The sequence below is a fragment of the Myotis myotis genome, unplaced genomic scaffold (genome assembly GCF_014108235.1).
Source record: "Myotis myotis isolate mMyoMyo1 unplaced genomic scaffold, mMyoMyo1.p scaffold_m19_p_3, whole genome shotgun sequence".
NCBI lineage: Eukaryota > Metazoa > Chordata > Mammalia > Chiroptera > Vespertilionidae > Myotis > Myotis myotis.
The window spans coordinates 406,475-430,864 of NW_023416335.1; the positions used below are offsets into that span (position 1 = coordinate 406,475).

At 52.2% G+C, this 24,390-nt stretch overlaps 2 protein-coding genes across 12 annotated transcripts in view; one reads left to right on the forward strand and one right to left on the reverse strand.

Moving 5' to 3' along the window:
• The window catches only part of FBXO25 (F-box protein 25), a 30,649-nt gene extending 22,623 nt beyond the window's left edge, over positions 1 to 8,026 (reverse strand). For 6 of the 11 annotated variants that reach the window (XR_004965851.1, XM_036297912.1, XM_036297911.1 and 3 more), the window contains exon 1: positions 7,902 to 8,026. The gene's annotated coding sequence lies outside the window, so the exon portion shown is untranslated. Of the gene's footprint in view, positions 1 to 5,635; positions 5,813 to 7,069; positions 7,154 to 7,901 lie in introns of all 11 variants that reach the window. The other 5 variants (XM_036297905.1, XM_036297904.1, XM_036297907.1 and 2 more) reach the window with 5 other exon arrangements.
• LOC118649733 (PRAME family member 8-like) lies at positions 169 to 22,634 on the forward strand. Its single transcript, XM_036297035.1, has 7 exons — positions 169 to 219; positions 9,503 to 9,672; positions 10,174 to 10,267; positions 18,572 to 18,915; positions 19,624 to 20,058; positions 20,464 to 20,610; positions 21,778 to 22,634. Exons 1-7 carry the CDS (start codon positions 169 to 171, stop codon positions 22,316 to 22,318), a joined length of 1,782 nt encoding a protein of 593 aa, XP_036152928.1. The 3' UTR covers positions 22,319 to 22,634.
• Positions 22,635 to 24,390: the final 1,756 nt, after the last annotated feature.

Sequence of the window (24,390 nt, forward strand, 5' to 3'; positions counted from 1 at the left end):
TGGAGAACCAGCGGGGGGGGGGGGGGGGGGGGGACGGGAGCGTTATCCCACACAGAGAGCTCTCTTCGCCAGAAATCGGAGCAACATAAAGGAGGCACGTTCATGTCCATCACCCGTAGGCAGTTTGATCTGGTTGAAGCTTAATGAGCAGTTGAGGGTGGAGAAGTGATGGGGGACAGTCAGGCAAAGGAGACCGAGGGCCCAGAAAGGAACCTCCAGGTGAGTGATTGGATCACACCTGAGCTTTACATACAAACTGGGGTCACACTGTGAAGACCAGACTGAGGGTGCGCCTGGAGGAAACAGTTAGGACTGGAGGCTACGGAATATTGGCCTGTAAGCGATGAGAGGGCGTGGCTGCAGGAGGAACAGTGGGAGGAGGAACCACTGAGGAGGGGGAGGCCATGGGGGGCTTCTCTCTGTCTCCCCCAACTCCCAGGGAAGCCAGCGACAAGGATGTGAGCTCCCAGCAAAAGCACCCGGTGCCCGACCGGCTGGAACAGAGAAGAGGGCTGATTTCAGTTTGGACATGGACATGCCTGTGGGCTTTGCTATGCCTGTGGTGACAGCCACTACACTAGACTCCAGGTATAAAAATAGGACTTAAAATGAACCCTAAAGCTTAGGGAATACCAGCTGGAATACCAGCTCTCCCACTGCCTCCAGCTGCCTGCCCTGGCCTTGCTGGGCACGAAGTCGGGAAGCGTTCACAGCTCCCGCGCTGCCCGCTGCCCCTCCCAGGTCTCTCGGCCCTGACGAGTGATGGCACAGCGGGAGGCGCTGTCTGGAACACGTATGCGGTTCCTGTCTTCCTCCAAGAAAACGCCATGTCTTGTTCAGCTCTGTGACCCGCCTACGGTGAACAGTGCCCGCACACGCAGGGGCTGGGTAACACCGAGTGAGCACATGCACCACAGACCCATGGCCAGGAGACAGCAGGCTGGAGAGCACAGGACGCCAGCACACGCGGCCACCAGAGCCCCAGGCGCGCCATCAGAGAGGAACAGAGTCCGCAAAGAGACTGCATCTAGCGGACACGCAGAGGAAGATAAGCCCAGAAAGGAAGCTGAAAGGAAGAGGCTTTCAGAGAGGGAGAGCAGGATGTCAAGAGAACCAAGTATTTTAAGAAAGAAATGATGTACAAAGAGGAAAATGTTATAAAGAAGCCAGTACTGTAAGAATTGAAAGTTATACACTGAGTTTAGCTACAACACAGTAGCTGATCACTCAACCAAAAACAGTTTCAACAGAATAATGTCTTATATCAATCTGAGGTCCCAACGCGGACTTGGTGTATTTCACGAATGTGGAGTATTTACAGGGCACATGAGATGGAAATGTTCAAATAGAATCTCCAACTATGTTCGGTCTGACTCACGCAGGTTATTAAATAGGCGTTTACAATGGCTCAGAAGAGACAAAATTCTCAGAAGGAAATGGTAAGTCTTCCACAGGATTCCTGGGTCAGCTACCAGTGCTCAGCTCCTGAACGGATGTACGAAATGTGTGATGAAGAGAATCCCCAAACCAGCTAAACTGATTTATAACCAGAACACATCTCCTTCAGTCATATATTAATTTAAGTTCCTGCTTTAGAAGACACTTAAAATCACTCCTTAAGTCTTAACACTATTTTGACAAGCCTCACCTTTCAGACTGGCTCTACAGCCCAGCCCCACTGACATGCAAAAGCCGCCAGCAGGCCCAGCCATTGGCAGGATCATCTAGGGCAGCGGTTCTCAACCTTCCCAACGCCGCGACCCTTAATACAGTTCCTCATGTTGTGGTCACCCCCAACCATAAAATTATTTTCGTTGCTACTTCATAACTGTAATTTTGCTACTGTTACGAATCGTCATGTAAGTATCTGATATGCAGGATGTATTCTCATTGTTACAAATTGAACATAATTAAAGCATAGTGATGAATCACAAAAACAATATGTAATTATACATGTGTTTTCTGATGGTCTTAGGCGACCCCCATGAAAGGGTCGTTCGATCCCCAAAGGGTCGCAACCCACAGGTTGGCGACCCGCAGGTTGAGAACCGCTGATCTAGGGCATGTGCTGTTTTATTTTCATAAAGCTTCAGGTACAGGCCAGAGAAGACTCTACAAAAGGCAAGTCCTGCGATGTAGTCTCATAAGAAACATACCAAAGAAAAATGTCTGTTAGGACCATCTTTGACTGTCAAAGTATCAAAGAATCTTTCAATATCATTCCATGGATTCAGAATCTGTGATTAAAAACGAAAAGTCTGGTGGCAACTGTGCAGAATATTGCTAAACAGACCAACTAATTACAGGATTACTCCAATGACAAACCTGTAAGCACAGATAGTATTACTATGCTATCTGCACCTTCCCTGAGTGTGCACCGTCTAGCTGAGAAACTAAAAAAAAGAGAGAAAACCACACAATAATATTAACACATGCAGATATATATAAAACATAAACCAATATATACATACTAGAGGTCCAGCGTGCACGAAATCGTGCGCAGTTAGGGTCCCTGGGCCTAGCCTGGCCTCCGTCGCATGGCCTCTGCCACCCTGTAACGCTAGGTGAAGCTCCCCGCCCCAAGATGCTCTGCAAACCTGCGACTGCTCCGCGAGGCTTGCTGCCGCCCCATGAAGCTCACTTCTGAATGCTCCGTGAAACTCCCTCTCCCCCCACCCGTGACTGCTCTGCGAAACTCTCTGCCCCCCCATGACTGCTCTGCTAAACTCACAGCCACCCCGCCACCGCCACTCAACAGTCCCCAGTCCCACCCCACCGCCAGCACCCCCCATAGTGAGCGGCTCGGGGGTTTGGGGGGGGGGGGACCGAGAGGTGCTCCATGCAATTCATGGTGACCAGTCGCCCGTTCAGTCGTGACGGCACCTAGCTCTTTATATATATTAGGATGTGCAATTCTGTAATGTGGGTTCTGAATGAGTAGTAGAGAGGGAATAACTGACAGAAATTCAGAGAAAAAAGCAAACCCCTGGGAAACCTCTGAAGAGAACAGAACATGAGCTCAGCCTTGAAGCTCAGTGGGGCCTTCAGTGAATGGAGAGGCAAAGACAACATACCAGTCACCGAAGTGGCGGCGGGAAAAACCTGCAGATGGGAATGTACGTGACTCGCATGAGAATACTGAGCAGAACAGGTTGGCTGAAATAGAGAAAGCTACAGGAAGGTTGCTAGAGAGAAACCAAGATTGGTGACTAGAAGCCACATCAGAGAATGTTGACTGTCAAAAGTATTGGGACCTTATTCTCTGACTGGAGGCCTGATGCACGAAATCCGTGCACGGGTAGGCCATCAGGGCTGATTGGGGCCTTCCAGCTGCTGGCCGGGGCCTTCCTCCCCCCTACTGCTGGCTGCCAGCTGGGGCCTTCCCTCATTCCATGCCACCCCTGGTGGTCAGTGCACATCATAGTGAGCAGTCGAACTCCCTGTCGGTCAAACCCCCGAGGGGACAATTTGCATATTAGCCCTTTATTATAGAGGGTAATCAAAAGTTTTAAAGCCATGTAACAACATACACAGAAACTGTTTTAAGAATTACTTGCCGCCTTAACTGGCTTGGCTCAGTGGATAGAGCGTCAGCCTGTGGACTGAAAGGTCCCAGGTTCGATTCCGGTCAAGAGCATGTACCTTGGTTGCGCTCACATCCCCAGTGGGTGGTGTGCAGGAGGCAGCAGATCCATGTTTCTCTCTCATTGATGTTTCTGACTATCTCTCTCTTCCTCTCTGTAAAAAATCAATAAAACATTAAAAAAAAAAAAAAAAAAAGAATTACTTGCCAGGGCCTATAGATCAAATGGGAAAATAGAGGCAGAAATAACAACTAATCAGGCAAAAGGAACTGCTTGCTGACATCTCAGGTCACAAAATACTCTAAACTGTATGACATACAAACATTATACTTGGCTGTTTTGAGGCTATGCCCACTCATACTCAGTACACGTATATTAGGCCTCACGAGCCATTTACGTAGCATCTGCACTGTGAGAGTCAGCTGGGTGTTCCTAGTAAGACACTCAATTCCTTTACAACTACCAAAACACTACAGATAATTCATTTTTACTTTAAAAACTCTTCATAAATTAACACAGTTGGTCTGAATTTTTCAGCTGCTAAGTAGTTGTATTTCCATGGGTTGGAAGAGTGAAATGCAGCTACATGGACAATGGAAATAAAATTAGCACATTTCCAAAGTTTTCTTTTTAGAAGAGGAAAATATTTGTTTCACTGTAGATGTGTGCATTCCATAGGTTTGTCATGTTAAGCTCTTTGAATTACAATATGCTCTTTGGATTACTTTAAAATATAATCTACAGATTGTGAACTAAAAAGCAGCCTTCATAAGCAGTTATTATAAACAGTAGAAAAGCTATGGGGTCGGGGAGGGGGACAATCACAAATTGCAATTTCAAAGACGTGGGTCTCAAATTTCCAAAAATATTTTTGCCCAGCTGGGTGGCGCAGTGGTTGAGCGTCGACCTATGAACCAGGAGGTCACGGTTCAATTCCTGGTCAGGGTATATGCTGGGGGCTGTGGGCTTGAAGCCTGGTGTGGGGCCTGCAGTAGGCAGCCAATGATTCTCTGTCATCACTGATGTTTCTCCCTCCCTCTCACTTCCTCTCTGAAATCAATTAAAAAATACATTATAAAAAGAAATTTCCAATCTAACTTTGCAAATCAGTAGATATCATGAACTTTTAGAATGAGGATGAGCCCAGCCAGTGTGGCTCAGTGGTTGAGCATCAACCCATGAACCAGAAGGTCACAGTTCGATTCCCAGTCAGGGCACATGCCAAGTTGGGGGCAGCCTCTCTCTCTCTCCCTTGCTCTCTCTGAAATAAAAAATAAGTTAGAGCCCTGACTGGTTTGGCTCAGTGGATAGAGCGTTGACCTGTGGACTGAAGGGTCCCAGGTTCGATTCCAGTCAAGGGCATGTACCTTGGTTGTGGACACATCCCCAGTAGGGGGTGTGCAGGAGGTGGCTGATCGATGTTTCTCTCTCATCAATGTTTCTAACTCTCTATCCCTCTCCCTTCCTCTCTGTAAAAAAATCAATAAAATATATATTAAAAATAAATAAATAAATTAGAATGAGACTGACCCATCACTTTTTGAGAATTTATGTATCTGTTCTGCCACAGACCTGAATCGCTAGAGTTTTATAATATACGTTTATTTTAATTAAAATTACCTTTGAGATTTTCAAAATGCAGAAATAAAAACTAGAAATCACTGTTGAAAATTAAATGTGTAAGCGCAACTATTGAAAGGGTGGGGCTCAGCTGTGAAACAGCTGGTACAATTTCCAATTTTATGCCAACTGATGCGAGAGCACGGGCTCAAACTCAGCTAAACCTCCCCTTCACCTCGACTTCGCGGGCTGAGAAGAGGGCGGGGCGCGAGGGACAGGGCCTCAGGAAGTTCACTTGCAGTGGAAATTCCTGACGCGAGAGCGTCAGACTCATCAGGAAACGCCTCTCCTGCAGCAAGCATACTTTTTGTAACTAATGCGAACAGCAGACATTTATTAGATCTTAGTCCGGGTAAGGCGTTACTCTAACCGTTCACCTGTCTGATCTCCCGGAGGCCTCACACCACCCTACAAGGCAGACAATGTCTCACCCTCATCTCACAGGTTAATTCTCCCATCTGTCGGTGAAGACACGGGCCAACAGCTGGCGGGGCGGCATTCACACTGGTGGACTGCCACTCCAGGCTCGATGCGTATTGTTGTAACAGCACAGCCTGAAGGCCTTATAACAGAGGTCACAGAACTGCGGAGTTTTTCTTCTCATTCACCTTTTGTTAGACATATACCAGAAATAAGCTAAGTAACCACTGATCCTTCTTATATAATAAAAGGGTAATATGCAAATCGACCGAATGGCGGAACGACCGGTTGCTATCACACACACTGGCCACCAGGGGGCAGGCACTCAACACAGGAGCTGCTGCCTGGTGGTCTGGGAATGCAGCTCAGCCAGAAGCCAGGCTCATGGCTGGTGAATGCAGCAGGAGTGGCGGGAGCCTCTACGGCAGTGGTTCTCAACCTGTGGGTCACAACCCCTTTGGGGGTCGAACGACCCTTTCACAGGGGTCACCTAAGACCATTGGAAAACACATATATAATTACATATTGTTTTTGTGATTAATCACTATGCTTTAATTATGTTCAATGTGTAACAATGAAAATACATCCTGCATATCAGATATTTACATGACAATTCATAACAATAGCAACATTATAGTTATGAAGTAGCAACAAAAATAATTTTATGGTTGGGGGTGACCACAACATGAGGAACTGTATTAAGGGTCATGGCATTAGGAAGGTTGAGAACCACTGCTCTAGGCAGAGCTAAAGACCCCTAAGGGGGATGTCTGACTGCCAGCTTAGGCCTGCTCCCCGTGGAAGGCAGACATCCCCCAAGGGGTCCTGGACTTCCAAAGGGCGCTGGCAGGGCTGAGGGACACCCCCTCCTGCCCCCCCTACCCCCAATGCATGAATGTCCTACACCCACCAGGCCTCTAGTGTGCTCAGGAGTTAGAGCGTTGGCCCTCGGACCAAAGTGTCTCGGGTTCAATTCCTGGTCAAGAGCACCGACCTGGGTTCAGGTTTGATCCAGGGCCCAGGGGGCAACCAGTCAGTCTCTCTCTCTCTCTCTCTCTCTCTCTCTCTCTCTCTCTCTCTCTCTCTCTCTCCCCCTGCCCCCATCCCTCCCTTCTACTATCTTGAAGAAGAAGAAAAATCAATGGGAAAAATAAAAATATCCGCAGGTGAGGGAGGATTAACAAAAAAAAGACAAGACTACGTATGTTTTCTACTTGTTTTCCGGGTAGAGGAGCGACTCAGTCAGGCATCCATCAGTAAGTACCTGTGAGTGTGGCAAGGAGCCACACCATGAACATACCGCCACCAGGGACAGCGCGCTGCAGGGCAATGTGAAGGCGCTTTCGGAGCGAAAAACCTGGCAAAGGAGCCCCCTCATGTGTCATTTTCATCATCGGTTTTGAAAAAGTCAGTTTCGTTGCTGTCAGAGTCACCGTCCCGCTTACCATCCGGCCTTTCTCACTGCTCTGCGCTCCCCACAAAGCTCCTCACTGCGGACCAAATGCTGATGGGGGTGCCGAGTGCAGGTCCTGGACCGCGAAGGACGTGAGGACTGAACCGAGGGTTGGGGCCGCGCTGCTCGCTGCCCTGGCCCGGGAGGGACCCCCTCTGGGTGCGGCCCGGAAGGGACCCCCTCTGGGTGCGGGGAGGGACCCCCTCTGGGTGTGTCCGGGAGGGACCCCCGCTGGGTGCGGCCCGGAGGGGATTGGGCGCGGCCGGGAGGGACCCCTCTGGGTGCAGCCGGGAGGGACCCCCGCTGGGTGCGCACGGGAAGGGGTTGGGTGCGGCCCGGGAGGGGGGACCCCCTCTGGGTGCGGCCCCGGAGGGACCCCCGCTGGGTGCATCCTGGGGGCGGGGCGGGCGCTGAGGAAAGGGGGAGGATGACGCAGGAAAGGGGGGGAAGAAAAGGCATTTTCCGACGGGGCGGGACGGCCGGGGTTGGAGGAAACGGAACCTGAGTTCGGGACGAGTCTGCGCGGCCCGGGGAGGCGGCGGGGCGGACGGAAGCGTCCGCGGGAGCTACGACGGGGACGGAGGGCGGAGCCGGGGCGGCGGGAGGCTGGGCGGGGGCGGCCCCAAACGCCCCGGGACGCGGGTCCCCAGGCGGGGCGGCGAGGGGCGGGCCCTAGGTCGGCGCGGCGAGCGGGACCCCGGCGCGGACGCCGGCGGAGGGGGCGGACACGGAAGGCGGCCGAGCACGCGCAGACGTCTCCCCGGCACCGCCAGGGCCGAGCCCCCGAAGGCAGCGGGCTCCGGGCGGCCACACCCCGTCCCTACCTGCGCGCCGAGTGTCCCCGCTCCCACCTGCAGCGCCGGCCACCGCGGAGCCCACCTGACCGCGGCGGCGCGTCCGGGTTTATTGCCGGAAGTCGCTGCGGAAAGCCGCGCCCTCAATCCTGATTGGCCGACGCGGGCCGCGTGACCGTGTTGCTACCCGGGTCGGGAGGCCAATGCGCGGGCATGCGCAGTGGGGCAGCCTCCCGCTCTCCGGGCAGTGTAGTCCTTGCGCCGAGCGGAGACGCTCCCCCGGCCGGGGCCTCCTCCGTCCTCCCGCCCAGCCAGCGCGGGCACCGGGAGGGGGAGCGGAGCGGGGCCCGTGGTGTTCGCAGCAGCAGCACCTGATCCCGGTGGCGCCGGGCCTGCGGCCAGAGGGCTCCCCACCTAGTCGGTTCCCACCCCAAGCACCGAAACCCACGAGCAGCGCGAGCGACCGAGATTCGCTTTCCGACCTGTGCGCCGGGTTATTTTTTATACGTAGTTTGAGGCGCAAGGGCTGTGCACTTACAAGCAATTCAGGGTATTGTTCAGATCTTTCTAGAAGGTGGCCATCTCCCCGAGGAGAAGGAACCCCTCAGGCTGCAGGTGCGGGTCACAGGGGGCCGAGTCCAGCTGGAAGCAGGGCCGCTGAGGCAGGGTCCGGAAAGGCTGCCCACGAGCCCGGTGAACGCACGGTCGCCTTATCCGTCTGGCCTCAGGTCCTCACCATGCAAACACTTAAAGCAGTGCTTGGTGCATGGTGATCAGAGGCTGGTATCTGATCTTAGTAGTTTTCTTTATCAAATGTGGTTTTGTATTTGGAACACACTGCAGGAAGCATATTTTTAAATATATTTTTATTGATTTCAGAGAGGAAGGGGGAGAGAGAGAGAGAGAAACATCAGTGATGGGAGAGCATCATTGATCGGCTGCCTCCTGCACACCTCCTATCGGGGGTCTAGCCCGCACCCTGAGCATGTGCCCTGACTGTGCTAGGGGCTGGGGCCTGGCAGAGAGGAATTACTGAGTAGGCTGAGGGGCAGGGACCATGGGAGAGGAAAATTGCTGATTATCTCGCTAGAAAAGCAATGTGTTATGATTAAACCCAGCCAGGTGTGGCCTTGCTTTCCTCCCGTTTGTACTTGTAAACTTTACGAGAACTTTTACCCAGCCAGTATCAGAGACGGCTAATGAACCGCTTTGCAGTTTGTTTTTTTCTTTTCAGAAATACTTTGTAGTATTGCAGATAAAAGGCTTTGCTGTACTCTTGGTCTGCACTGCAAGCTGCGAGGCTCTTACGCGGCTGTAGTCAGCTGGCCAGCTTAATAAAGGCTCTTAAAATTTAAATTTTGAGTCGGTGGTCTATCTCACTGATTGAACCCATAACATTTGGGGGCTTGCCCAGGATCCCCGGCAGGGGTGAGAGGGACCCCTTATTTAGGGCAGGAGGCTCTCCCCCACTTGTTGCCGGGCATGCAGCGAGATATCCCACATCCCTGTGGGGAACGACTACCTAGGAGGCCTCCAGTCCACCCAAAAACTTTCAATTCGGAAACCGAGCCACCTGGACTCTCGAGAGAGGTAAGGACCGGTCGTTAAACAGGAATTGGGACGTCCCACAGAAAGACCTATATGGAGGGCTGGACGCAGCGGTACTACTGGTCCTGACCCGCAGCCACGACGGTGGCCAGGGTTCCCGCAGCCACGACGGTGGCCAGGGTTCCCGCAGCCACGACGGTGGCCAGGGTTCCCGCAGCCACGACGGTGGCCAGGGTTCCTGGTTCGTGCGGCTGTAGGCTGCACTGAATTTTTGTCTGTCTGGTGTTTGTTTGTCGTAGTGTTTGTTGTCTTGGTGTTTGTCAAAATGGGGCAGCCGTCGTCTGCTTCTGTGTGCACCCCACTGCAATGTTTTCTTAAGAATTTTCAGGACTTCAAGAAGAGAGCCGGAGACTACGGATATGATGGTAATGCTTTTGATTTGCAGAAATTCTGTGAACGGGAGTGGCCCACTTTCCAGGTGGGATGGCCAGACGTAGGGACTTGTGATTTAACCACTGCTTATCGGGTTCACCATGTTATCTACGGCCGGCCGGGTCACTCCGACCAAATTCCCTATATTCAAGTGTGGGTCGATATTTTGGCTGAAAAACCAAGGTGGTTAAAGAGTTGTCAGAGATATGTCGACAGTTTGGCTCAAATAAACTCACAAAAATTCAAAAAAAAAAAAAAGAGTTGTCAGAATAAGAAAAAGAAATTGGGACAGAGACAGACAGTCCTCTTGGCTTCGGCCCAGAAGGGCAAAACTCCCCCTGTTCTGCAAGGTCCGGGTGCGGAGGCACTCCCCGGGGTCAGGCCACCTCCCTATGTTCTCCCGGCGCTGGATCCAGGTGAGTCCAGGCCTCAGGCCCAGGCCACACCACCGACTCTTGACCCGGAGCCCCTGCCTCCCCCGATGCCACCGGCGGGAGGGGCTTTGTTGTCCTCCAACCCCTTCAGTCCTTCCCATAATAGACAGGGAACGGAATATGGAGCTTTCGGGGGTGTTGGGCCGGCGGCCCCAGCGCCTCTCCTGCCCTTGAGGCAGGCTGGGCCACCGGATCTGGGCTTGGACGGCCAGGCTTTCATGATTTATGTCCCCTTTTCTACCAGTGACCTGTACAATTGGAAGAACCAGAATCCTTCTTTCTCCCAGAACACACAGGGGTTAATCTCTCTTTTGGAGTCTGTGTTTTTTACCCATCAACCTACCTGGGATGACTGTCAGCAGTTATGGCAAACCCTTTTCACTTCGGAGGAGAGAGAATCAAGGCGGAAGGGAGGAGATTTGTGCTGGGTCCGGATGGGCAGCCTACCTCTGACCAAGACAGATTAGAGGCTGTGTTTCCCTCCCGGCGGCCCAACTGGAACCCTAATAGTGAGACGGGAAAGGAGGCTCTCGATCGGTATCGCCAGACTCTATTGGGGGGCACCTGAGCTGCTGCTCTGAGACCCACAAAACCTCTCTAAGGTGACAGAGACAGTCCAGGGGCCTATGAGAGCCCGGCAGCTTTCCTTGAGAGGCTGTGCGAGGCCTATCGGGTGTATACCCCCATTGACCCTGATGCCCCGGAAAATCGGAGGGCTGTCATTGTAGCATTTGTTTCCCAGTCGGCCCCAGATATTCGGAAAAAATTGCAGAAGTTAGAGGGCTTTGAGGGGAAATCAATCTCTGAGTTGTTTGAGGTGGCCCAGAAGGTTTTTAACAATCGGGAGGACCCGACGACAGGTTTAAATGCCCGATAGCAAAGGTCCTCCTGGCAATAAAAAAGGAAAAAGGCCAAAGGGGCCGGAGAGACAATAAGAACAAAGGAAAGATCTCTGCAAACTGTTTGGGGAAAACTGGGGAAATTCCCATGGCCAAACCATATCGACCAGGTATGGCTGGAGGCGGGGGGGCATCCCTGGGTCATTGGAGCCAGGGGTTATGGGTACAGAAACTTAGCCCTAGAGCAAGAGTTATGGCACACTCAACATTATGTCTGCCCCCGGGAAGGGGGTAGTAACTGTGGAGGAGAGGGTGACTGTGCCTCTTGGGGCTGTGCAACCCTAGCCCTATGGAAAAAACCTCCCACCGACAAGCTCCTTCGTCTGAACAGAGTTTCGACCTGGGGCCCCAAAGAAGAACTGCGCTGTCGGAAATTGTAACCCCGTCCTCCTCATGCCTCTCGCCTGGTGGACTGACCAATGGAAAGGGGGAAAGACGTGGGGACTAAGACTCTATGTCAGCGGCCAAGACCCGGGCCAGCTCTTCACCATTCAACCCCGGATTCTTCCCCGGTGGCTCAACCCGATCGGCCCCTTGCGTCCCCTAGACAAGCCAGAGAGGCCGAGCCAGCCACAGCACCCAGCCCCAGACAAACCTCCTGGTTCCCCTGAGTCACAAAAGCCTGAGAACCCCAGCCCTACTCCCCCTGCAGCCCTTGAGGACCTACAACAGCTTTTGGGTACAGGCGCGGGAAAACCAAACCGGCAGCTGCTGGGAACCTAGACTTAATGTTTTCTTTCCTGAGTCACACTTCCCCAAACCTGACCGTGGATTGCTGGCTGTGCCTTAACCCTGAACCCCCTTACTATGTTGGGGTCGGGGCAGAGGCCCAACTCGGGAAGGATGCCTCTGCCATCAGGTACCTTTCGGCAGAAAGTCTGTCAGACGGACTGTGTATGTGGGGACACAAGCACCCAGGACTCACTCTTGGGGACATCCTGAACCCAGGGACTTGTGTGTACCCTATGAACTACCCCCTTGGCAGTTCCACCTATACAGATCTATGTAATTCTTCTATCATACTTCAAAAAAATCATACAGGAGGGAACCCCACCTACTTAGTAGCGCCGGAAGGAACTTGGTGGGCATGTACAACTGGTGTAACCCCTTGCATCTTCTCTCCAGCCCTCCAGCATCCGACGGGCCCTGGACTATGCATTCTAACTCATCTCCTCCCTCAGGTGTGCTACTATTCGGGAGAAGGAGGCCGAGAACATTTGAACCTCGAACCCAGAAGGGTTAGAAGGGCCCCCATCCTAGTCCCCCTCCTTATGGGAATAGGACTAGCAGGATCCACGGCCGTCGGAACAGCCGCCCTAGCAACCGGCCACCAAAATTATAAAGAGTTAGGCAGGTAGATCAAGATTTAAGCTCGCTTGAAAAATCCGTTAGCCAATTGGAAGACTCCCTCAGTTCACTTGCAGAGGTAGTATTACAAAACAGACAAGGCCCAGATCTGCTTTTCCTGAATCAGGGAGGCCTCTGTCTGGCCCTAGGGGAGACCTGCTGTTTCTACACCAACCACTCGGGGGTGATCAGGGAAAGCCTTAGCCAGCTGCGAAAACAGCTGGCTGACCGAGAAGAGGCTAGAAGGGCTGAAGGCAATTGGTACAAGAATTTATTTTCCTGGTCCCCCTGGCTAACTACCCTGCTCTCCTCCTTGGCAGGACCCGTCATTCTGCTCCTCCGAGGGCTCATATTTGGCCCCTGCATTGCCAGATGCCTCCTCAATTTCATACAAAATCAAATACAGGCTGTAAAGTTAATGGTTTTACACACCCAATACTCCAGAGTCTTAGAGGAGGGCGCTGAATCAAGGATTTGATTCAGGCATAAGACCAGTAGGGAATGTGCTAGGGGGAGGGACTGAGGCACGGAAAGGTTACCGATTGTATTAGGGTCCGAGATCGTGACAGAAAAATTGCTAGATTGTCTCAGAAAACAATATATTATGATTCACCCCAGCCAGGTATGACTCCGTTTACTTCCCCTTTGTTTTTGTGAACTTCTAAGGAACAGCTAATGAAATGCTTTGTAGTTTTTTTTTTAAAACATTATGTAGTTTTTGCAATAAAAGATTTTGCTGTACCCTCGGTCGGCACTGCAGGCTGCGAAGCCCCTTACTGAAGGGACGCACTGTAGTCAGCTGGCCAGCTTAATAAAGGCTCTTCAATTTAAATTCTGAGTCGGTGGTCTATCTCGCTGATTGAACCCATAACATAAGGAGCCACGATTGCTCCCTGGCTTCAAAGAGCCTCTGGTCCAGCAGATAACAGGCTGTCAGTCAAATGCAGAGTGATATTGGGGGACAGGCCTACTGAAATGGGGACCTGAGGGCCGATGATCATAAGGGAGATCACTGGGGGTGTGGTGAAGTGAAGGGGTGCCGTGAGGGCAGAAAAGGGGCCATGAAGACACTATGTAGTGAGGGAAGGCACTTGCTACCTGGGAAGGGTTCTCTGTGGAAGAACCCCGACACGCAGATAAATGTCACCTCGTGGCATCTGCCATGATGTGACAGGGTTACCTGTGATCGTTCCATGTTTATTTCTCTCCCGGGCTCCAAGATCCCCAAAGAGCCCATGCATCTGCCTTCAGTGCCTCTCGGGCTTGAAAATGTCTAACTCCCAGGCCTGGCCTCTTTCCCTCTAATCACATTCTTAGATTTAATGTTCTCCACCCAGTTGCTGAGCTAATCCCTTCTTTCCCAGGGGAGACCCACCCTTCCCCTCCTGGGAGGGACAGAAGATGGAATCTCTCCCTTTGCCCTCTAGGAAGGCACTGTCTGCCCTCCAGCTTGTCTCCTTTTAAGTCCTAAATTCTCCCAGAGAAGAGTCTTTCCATCTCTCTTCTCTCCTATGAAAAACATCCATCTGTTACATGGCCCTTGGTCGTTCACAGGGTTCCATTAGGATGGCTTAGCCCCACACTGCCCAGCCCTGACCCTGCTTCTCATGGTGATTCTGTCCTGACCTCCCTCAGAGAAGCCTTGTGGTCTGAAGGGCCCCCCACATCCTCAAACGACCACCACCTGCTCCCTGAAGGAGCTCATGACCTGCTGTGTCACCTGACATAAAACCTAAGTGACAACTAGATGCATGGACACATGTCTTTTCTTCTTGCGACTGCCACCGTTGTCTTCTCGCCTTTTTTAGCTGTGGACAATTTGGATTACTCTAATGTGGCCAAAGATCCCAGAAACCATGCTCTCAGGTTGTGTTTTTTTCCTTTCTTACATCAGGAACCCATTACACCCTTCACTCTCTCACACCAAGTAGGATAACTATGGGCCATCCGTCCACCTCAGTCAGTGCCTTTGGAAGGAATCAATGAGCCAGTCTTCAACCTTGTCCCTCCCTAACCTTCTCTTTCCTAATGGGATATCTGGGTCAATCAATTAATAGGGAGAAATGCATAAATCCCATCAGGATTATGGGGTTTAGACCAGGGGTTCTGATTGGATGTTAGCATCTGAGAAGGTGTATATAAAACCCCAGGCACCAGAGGAGAGGTTCAGAGTCCTCCAGCTCTGCAGTCAGTGCCGTGGTTCTCCACCAGGTCTGAGATCTGAGCCCCAGCCAACCTGGTCACAGCAGGTGAGTTACCGACCTCAGCTAAGGCAGCCGACCTCACGGTGCATGAAGCCTGACCTGGCATGACAAGCTTTCCATTTCCTTCCTTCCTTCCTTCCTTTCTTCCTTCCTTCCTTCCTGCCTTCCTGCCTTCCTGCCTTCCTGCCTTCCTTCCATCTTTCTTTCTTTTTTTAATTTTCTAGCTTGAAAACTTGTTAGTTCAAATCTATTTTTTTAATTAAATCTTTATTGTTCAGATTATTACATTTGTTCCTCTTTTCTCCCCCCATAACTCCCCTCCTCCCAGTTCCCACCCAACCCTCTGCCCTCACTCCCCACCCACTGTCCTCATCCATAGGTGCACGATTATTGTCCAATCTCTTCCCGCATCTCCCACACCCCATTCCCCCCCAGGAATAGTCAGTCTACTCCCTTTCTATGTCCGTGATTCTATTATAATCACCAGTTCATTCTGTTCATCAGATTATTTATTCACTTGATTCTTAGATTCACTTGTTGATAGATGTGTATTTGTTGTTCATAATTTGTATCTTTACCTTTTTCTTCTTCCTCTTCTTAAAAGGATACCTTTCAGCATTTCATATAATACTGGTTTGGTGGTGATGAACTCCTTTAGCTTTTTCTTATCTTTGAAGCTCTTTATCTGACCGTCAATTCTGAATGATAGCTTTGCTGGATAAAGTAATCCTGGTTGTAGGTTCTTGGCATTCATCACTTTGAATATTTCTTGCCACTCCCTTCTGGCCTGCAAATTTTCTGTTGAGAAATCAGCTGACAGTCATATGGGTATTCCCTTGTAGGTAACTGAGTTTCTTTCTCTTGCTGCTTTTAAGATTCTCTCTTTGTCTTTTGCTCTTGGCATTTTAATTATGATGTGTCTTGGTGTGGTCCTCTTTGGATTCTTTTTGTTTGGGGTTCTCTGCTCTTCCTGGACTTGGAAGTCTATTTCTTTCACCAGGTAGGGGAAGTTTTCTGTCACTATTTCTTCAAATAGGTTTTCAATATCTTGCTCTCTCTCATCTTCTGGCACCCCTATAATTCTGATGTTGGTATGCTTGAAGCTGTCCCAGAGGCTCCTTACACTATCTTCGTATTTTTGGATTCTTTTTTCATTTTGCTTTTCCGGTTGGGTGTTTTTTGCTTCTTCGTATTTCAAATCTTTGACTTGATTCTTGTGATCCTCTGGTCTGCTGTTGGGAGTCTGTATAATATTCTTTATTTCAGTCAGTGTATGCTTAATTTCTAGTTGGTCCTTTATCAGAACATTGAGGGTCTCACTAGATTTCTTGAGGATCTCACTACATTTATCGGCGGTTTCTAGAAAATTCTTGAAAAACCTTAAAAGCGTGGTTTTGAACTCTATATCCAGCAGTTTGCTTTCCTCCATTTCTGTCATTTGTGTCCTGTTTCTTTGTCTCTGCATTTTTTATGCTTCCTTGTGTTGATAAAGTGGTTTTCTGTGCTAAGTGTCCTCTGGGGTCCCGTGGTTCAGCCTCCCCAATTACCTGAAGAGAACACTCTTGGTGCTCCCCCTTGTGGTCTTTGTGCACAGTCTTGTTGTAGTTAAGCCTGGATTGTTGTAAGTAACACTGGGAGGGATTGGCCTCCAGGCCAATTGGCTGTGAGAATCAGCTGTGTCTGCAGTGGGAGAACTTCTGTCCTGGAGCTCTAGGGCGGCGCTAATCTAGCCTCTGCCTGATGCTATCCAGCAAACACCTCCGTGCAAGGCTTGGGCAGGGTGGGTCCCAAGGGAGCAACAGGGCTGGCGGAGCGAGCAGTTATGGCCGCTCTCAGTCCTGCCTTCAGGGGCCCCGCTTCTCAGTGTCCCAGCAATTGCTGCAAGTACCTCTGAGAGAAAGCTGCCCTTGAGTTCTGATGGATCCCAGACAGTTCCGCCTCTCCCATATGAGTCTAGGTCCCCAGAGACTCGCCTGGAACTGGAGGTCAGAGCTTGAGACTCCCTCCCAATTGAAAAAGACAACTACGCCCTCAGCCGCCAGCCCGCTCCGCATGCGCCTCTGTACCTTAGTATTTTACTTCCGCACCGCAGCTCCTCTGAGTCTCGGTATGCTTTTCTCTCTCCTTCTAGTTGTAGAATTTCCACTCAGCCAGCGTTCCTGTGGTTCTGGGTGATGTCTGTTCTGTTTTATAGTTGTACTTTTGAAGTGGTTGTGCGAGGCAGCAAACTCCAGTGTTTACCTATGCCGCCATCTTGGTTTCTCTCATCTTTCTTTCTTTCATCTTTCGTTCTTATAATGTATTTTTATTGATTTCAGAGAGGAATGGGGGGGAAGAGAGAGATTGAAATGGAAATTATGAGAGGGAATAAATTATCAGGTGCCTCCTCATTCCTCAAATGGGGATGGAGCCCACAACCCGGGCATGTGCCCTTGACCAGAATCAAACCAGGGACACATCAGTCCACAGGCTGAACCAGTATTCACTGAGGCAAACCACCTAGGGTCCTTTTTTGCCGGGAGCCGGTCCATCCTTGCTGCTTCAAGGGACCTGGCACATATGGCATACTGTTCTTAATATGTTTGCTCACCTTCTTGGCACTATGTGTTTTAACCAAGGTCTCTGAGAAAGGTTGTTTCCTCAGGTAGGGATTTTCCCCTGAAGTTAGGGAGGGAATAAAACCTCTTAACTAAGTGCCAGGCGGGAAATTAATCACTTTAACTACGAACAATCATGCTTAAGCTACATAATCTTTACTCCCTGGTATGGAGATAAGAAACGCCCTAACCTTTGTAATAGAGATTGATAGGATTGAATCAACTGGTATAAATACAGATGTAACAAGACAGCAAGAGTCAGAACTTAGAATACAGAGCTTAGAACACAGAACTAAGAAGACAGAACCTACACAGAACCAGAGACAGAAGAACTTCGCTAGAGACAGAACATGGCAAAAGATCCTGGACTGAACCTGACTACAGAAATTGGCAAGAGAACCTGACTAGAACCTGGTGACTGAACCTGGCTGGAGAACCTAGTGAGGGAACATGGCTACAGAACCTGGCTGGAGAACCTAGCGAGGGAACATGGCTACAGAACCTGGCTGGAGAACCTGGAGAACCTAGCAAGAGAACATGGACACAGAACCTGGCTGGAGATCCGAAGCAGAACTTCGCTGGAGATCCAGACCAGAACTTGGCTGGAGATCCTGGCTAGAGATCCTGGCTAGCCTGCTGATCAACTGAACGCTGTCTCTGTGTCCTTCTTCGCCGACTCCGTCCACGCCTTTGGGGACCCCTGGACCCGCTGGGGTTGGACCCCGGCACTTTTTGTTTCATTACAGTCTAACAGATTGAATACTTTGATTTCACCTCTAAGTGTAGCTTTACCTGAATTCCAAACATTGGATTTGGGCTTTGGTTTATTTTTAAATGTCTAAACAAGCTGATTCCCTGACACACACCCCCTACTGCCCTCAATGAAAACATCTTAACTGTTGGGGGTTTTATTTTTGGACATTTTAACTATTTAGTTTGTGTTCCAAATGAGTCTGAAACTTACCCCCCAAAAAGGTAGGGGTCAGTTTTTAGGCCTCTGAGTACCCATGTGCTAGTCAGACTGGAATGAAGATGTGGGTGCTTCTGAGATGCTTGTCTGGGGGCCTGCAGGGGAGAGCTATGGCTCTGTGGCTACCAAGCCTAGAATGGGACTCACTAAACTGAGACTCTCACCATTGCCAGGCAGTGGCTTTGGCCCCGAGTTGATTCATCTGAGGGAAGGGGCGTGAGTTGATGGGGCTCAAAGGCTTGGCCTGACAAGGATGTCTTATTCCCTAGACGTTTCTGCAGGATTCCTTTCTGGACACCTTGAAGATGAGCATCCTGATGCCACCCACACTCCTGAAGCTGGCAGCAAAGCGCCTGCTGAGGGACCAGGCCTCAGCCATTGCCGCTCTGGAGTACCTGCCCACCGAGCTCTTCCCATACCTGTTCGAAATGGTCTACCGTGGTGGACGCCACCCCCAGCTACTGAAGGCGTTGGCCCAAGCCTGGCCCTTCACTGTCCTCCCTCTGAGGGTCCTGATGCAGCATCCCCCTGATCATGCCCCAACCAGGGCCGTGGGCTTAAAAGCTGTGTTTGACGCGATTGACGTTGTGCTTGCCCAGGAGGTTCGGCCGAGGTAAGGCTGCTCCAGGTGCCTGGTAGGGTCCTGACTGAGCATCTGGGAGACAGTGGAGGTCAGGGTGTTTGGAGGGCCTGAGGGTGGACCTGAAGTTTCTGACCATGCCAGTGAGGCTCGGGGAGCCCTTGCACACTGCCCAGCTCACTGTGGGAAGTGGAGGAATGCCTACTGGGCAGGGGCACCTGCAAAACCTGCCCTGCCTCCTCCCAGTGGGACTTAAAGGTACTCCAAGTGCTGAGCAGGAGGGATGGAGGGAAGGAGATGAGCAAAGCAAAGCAGAGGGAGGAGGAGGGCAAGGGAGAAGCTGCCCCTGGGATTCAAAGTAGAAGCTCAGGGAGGGGGTGCAGTCTGATTGGTGCCTCAACTCAGACGCTCAGTCTCATTCAGACCTGCCCTCACTGAGCCGATCTTTTTAAAAACATATAATTTTTATTGATTTCAGAGAGGAAAGGAGAGATAGTGATAGAAGCTTCCATGATGAGAGAGAATCATTGATCAGTTGCCTCCTGCACACACACACACACTCCCCCCACCCACTGGGCATTGAGCCTGCAACCCAGGCATGTACCCTGACTGGGGATTGAACTGTGACCTCCTAGTTCATAGGTCGATGCTCAATCCCTGACACACACAGTCCATCAAGCACCTCAGCCAATGCCCTGTTGACCTGGAAGAATCTCAGCTAATGTCCTGTTCTCCCCACAGGAGGTGCAAACTGCGGGTGCTGGATTTAAGGAACACGGGTGCCAACTTCTGGGATATGTGGCTTCGAGTCAGCACCGAGAATTGCTCACTTAGAGAACTACTGACCATGCACAGCTCAGGCCCTGGCATGGAGCACCCCCTGGCTCCCTTGGAGGTGTTCCTAGACCTTACCTTCGATGAAAGGGACCAGGATAAGTTTTTCATGCACATCATCCAATGGGCCCAGCAGAGGGAAGGGTCGCTACACCTGTGCTGCAAGACGCTGAGGACTTTTGGGGTGCCCTTCCAGAGGGTCAGGAGGGTCCTGAATGGGGTGCGGCTGGGCTGCATCCAGGAGGTGGAAGTGAACTGCACCTGGGACCTGTCCACCCTGGGGGCTTTTGCTCTCTACCTGGGATCGATGAGTAACCTGCAGGAAATCTTTCTCATGGGAAAGTTGACTGAGGACTATGCGGAGGAAGGGGATGAAGAGGAGGAGGGGGAGGAAGAAGGACAACAGGAAGAGGAGCAGGGGTTGAGGGGGGAAGAGGAGTTGGAGAGGGAGGGTGAAGAGGTGATGGAGTGGGAGGAGGCAGAGGTGCAGGAGGAAGGGGTGCAGGAGTGGCAGGAGGCAGAGGTGCAGGAGGAAGGGGTGCAGGAGTGGCAGGAGGCAGAGGTGCAGGAGGAAGGGGTGCAGGAGTGGCAGGAGGCAGAGGTGCAGGAGAGGGAGGAGGCAGAGGTGCAGGAGTGTGAGGAGGCAGAGGTGCAGGAGGAAGGGGTGCAGGAGAGGGAGGAGGCAGAGGTGCAGGAGGAAGGGGTGCAGGAGAGGGAGGAGGCAGAGGTGCAGGAGAGGGAGGAGGCAGAGGTGCAGGAAGGGGAAAGGCAGGAGCAGGAGGAGCAGCAATCCTTTTCCGAATTCCTCTCTCAGATGCTCAGGCTGCGGCACCTCCGGGACCTCGAGCTATGTTCTCTTTCCTTCCTCCCAGGCCGTCTGGACCAGGTCCTCAGGTGAGTTGGGGAACAGTGGACGCAGCTCCAGAATGGCAAGGGAGGGCCTGGGTTGCTGCTTTGAGGGTGGTGGCCCGTGAGCACCTTAGAGAAGCATGTTTTAAAATCTGCCTGTCAGGAGGGGTAGCAGAACTGGTTCAATGAGTGACCCAGCGAGCCGGGGTCCGTGAATTCTTCCTTAGGGGGACATGTCTAAGTGACCGGGACTGAGGAAGGGGGAGGGAGGAGGAAAAGCCACATGGGAGGGAGCATTTCCAGACAGAAGCTCTGCCCACCGGCCATGTGAACACACGTGAGCCTGCCTCAGCTTCCCCATCTGTCAGAGGTGGTCTGGGCTCCAGGAAGATCATTAGTAGGAAGGAAAGGCTGGATTCCCCAGCTAAGGGAGCGGGAGGGAAAGGACTGCTAAGAGTGACAGGTGGTTTGTGGTAGAAGTCGCCCCTGCAGACTGGCCTCCCAGTTGTCACTGCACGATCTCTCTCTCTCTCTCTCTTCCTTTTTTAAATCCTCACCTGAGGATATTTTCCCCACTGATTTTTAGAGAGTGGAAGGGAGGGGAAGAGACAGTGAAACATCTATGTGAGAGTGACACATCCATTGGTTGCCTGAGGCTCATGCCCCAACCAGGGCCAGGGATTGCGCCTGCAAATGAGGTGCATGTGCTTGAGTGGTAATCAAACCTGAGACACGTCCATGCAAAGGCCAACGCTCTATCCACGGAGTCAAACCTGTTAGTGCCATGTTTGTGGTGTATGTATTACATGAACTAACCTCATGTTGCCCAGATATCTCGGGCCTGGAGCCCAAGCCGTGGGCAGAAGGAAGCCTGAGTTGACAGCATTCTTGGGTTTGTCTCCCAAACTTAAGGTTCAGGGATGCCCACCCTTAACCTGGACACTGTGTCGGGTTCTCTGAGCAGGTCCCGGGGTTTTCCTTCTGTGCAGCGCCCTCCAGAGTGCAGTGCGCTGCTTGGCAGCTGAGGACAGGAAGCTCTGGCCATGTCGTGAACCTGCCCCAGCCTAAAAGGAGACCGGGTGTCCTGGCTGCTGGCCTTCATCAGATTGTGAAGACAGCCCTGGGCTCGGGCAAATCCATCTTCTGTCACCTGCAGGACCCCCTCTACCGGCTACCCCGTCCCCAGGCACTAACCGCTCTTTCTCTCCCCAGGTGCCTGCAGATTCCCTTGTACAAATTCTGCGTAATGTGCTGCCCGCGGCTGACGCATTCAGACCTGACACACCTGTTCCAGTGCCCGAACCTCAGGCAGCTGAGGGTCCTGCATCTATTTGGCGTCGACCTTGCGGATTTCAGTGAGCCCCTCCGAGCTCTGCTGGAGGCAGTGGCACCCACCCTCCAGTTCCTGGGTCTGGATAAATGTGGGATGGCGGACTCCCAAGTCGAGGCCATCCTACCTGTCCTGAGCCACTGCCACCAGCTCAGACACTTCACCATCTGTATGAACAACTTCCCCGGGGCCACCGTGGAGAAGCTGCTGCGCCACACAGCCGGGCTGCGCAGTTTACAGCGCGAGGTGTACCCCGTCCCCCTGGAGGGTTACAGGACCCAAGGGACCGTCAACAAGGAGAGACTCGCCCTGATCAAGGCTGAGCTCGTGAGGGTACTGAGGGAGTTGGGACAGCCCAGGACCATCCAGCTTGCCACCAAGCATTTTAGACATAGGAAGGTTTATGAGGTGGCATTTTCATGACATGGCGCCCGTGATGTGCCCCTGTAGTGACCGTGCTCACTAGGTGCACCCAGAAAAGCCTTCTTTCTGGGCCTTTGGAAGCTGAAACCTCAGACCGGGGTGCGTTATGCAGGGGGCACCCACGTTCCAGGTTCATGCTCAGTGTGAATGGGGAAACGGAGGGACCCAGCCCGGGTACAGGATTGCAGGGCCAAAGGTTGGGGAGTTCATGGGACCTCAAAGGCAAAGTGTCCTACAATCAGAAACATGGATCTGATTTGCTTGGGGACGGGGAGAGGTATTTGGCCTCCAGCTGCATGTGTGGGAGGCAATCCTGGGTGGATGGTTGGAAAGGAATGTTCAGAAATAAAGACCATTTCAAAGGCCACCGTCTGGTCCTGTCACGTATTAACCCGTCTCCCAATTCACGCCTCAGGACTCTCCAGTTCCTGAGGAACAGAGCTGCGGAGGGTCAGGGTCACACACTGGAGCTGCTGGGCTGCGGCTCGGCTGCAGGGCTCAGCACCAATTTGTCACTCCCTCCAGGTCTTTCCTTCTCTCTGGGCATCTCTGCCTCCTGTGGCTGCTCAGTGGGTGGATACAATGGGACGTGCTAAGTGGCCCACCAACCCGCGAGGCGAAGGGGACTCGCTGCTGGGACTGACCCTGGACACGAGATGTCCCCATGGTGCTGCTGGTGAACCCCCAAGTCAGGACTTGTGCCAGGAAGGGTTCAGGGCACAAGGCAGGGCCTCCAGTACCACAAGGTCTTGTCCACACTGCAAAGAACCGAGCCGCTGGGCCTCCCAGCTCATGCCTGTCAGCCTGGTGCGGAGGAAGTAACGTGCCTGTGGCCAGGAAAATCATCCAAATTCCTTTGATCGAAATACGAAAGTCATTCAGGCACATAACACTTTTTCTTAGTATTTCTACACCACGTAAGACGTGACCCTGCAGACAGGTCATATCCATGGGAATTGGCTTTATTCCCATAAGCTCTCTCGTCTCTCTCTACAGAGGAAGGCTAGAGTAGCGTGTTTTAATTCAGCCTGTCAGGATGGGTAACAGAAGGAGTGGGTAAATGGGTGAGGTGCTGCCTGTGCTAGGTCCCTCTGTTAGGCAGTGTTCTGCAGACTGACCCATAGGGTCTACATGGAAGCATGGAAGACATTTCTAGGAATAGGCTCATACGTTGAGCCCTATCATCTGTGCTTTGCAAACTGGAGAGTCAATAGTGTAACTAGTCCAAGTGTGGAGGCCTGAGAACCTGAGGAGCCCGTGGGTAACCACCTCCCTGAGGTGTGGTGTTCCCCTGCTGGATCGGATGGGTGGGTACGGGCGGCAGGAGTGGCGGTGTCCGTGGGAAGGGAGCGGCTGTGCTCAGCTGTGCTGAGGGCACGTCACTCTCCTGCACTCTCGGGATTGTGCTTCAGAGGCTGAGAGAGCATCTTGCATCAACCCCGAGAGGGGCGAGAGGCGGGAGGTTAAAGCAGCCCTGTAGCCTGGCTCAGTGGTTCAGCATCGACCAGTGAACTAGGAGGTCGCTGTTGGATTCCTGGTCGGGACACATGCCTGGGTTGCGGTCTGGATCCCCAGTGTGGGACCTGCAGGAGGCAGCCGATCCATGATTCTCTCTCATCATGTCTCTCTCTCCTCTCTCTCTCACTCTCTCCCTCCCTCCTCCTCCTCCTCCCTCCCTCCCTCCCTCCCTCCCTCCCTCCCTCCCTCCATCCCTCTCCCTTCTTCTCTGAAACCAATAAAAAAAGAAACAGAAAAAAAGCAGCCATCTGTGTAAACGTGGAAGGGGGATCTGTGGGGTTTGGCATGGGTACATAGAGACTCGGAACAAACCCGTTCAGTCCTACACGGAGCATCTCCCCAGCGCGTCTGGGACGCGCCCATTTCTGCACCTCCTGGCAGTCCTCTGGGCGGCACTGAGGAGGGGCAGGGGCCCTTGTCTCATAAGATCCTTCTGAGGGAAGCTGGGCCCTTCTGAGCCCGAAGGGAAGGGAAGGGAAGGGAAGGGAAGGGAAGGGAGGGGAGGGGAGGGGGGAGGGGAGGGGAGGGAGGGGAGGGGAGGGGAGGGGAGGGGA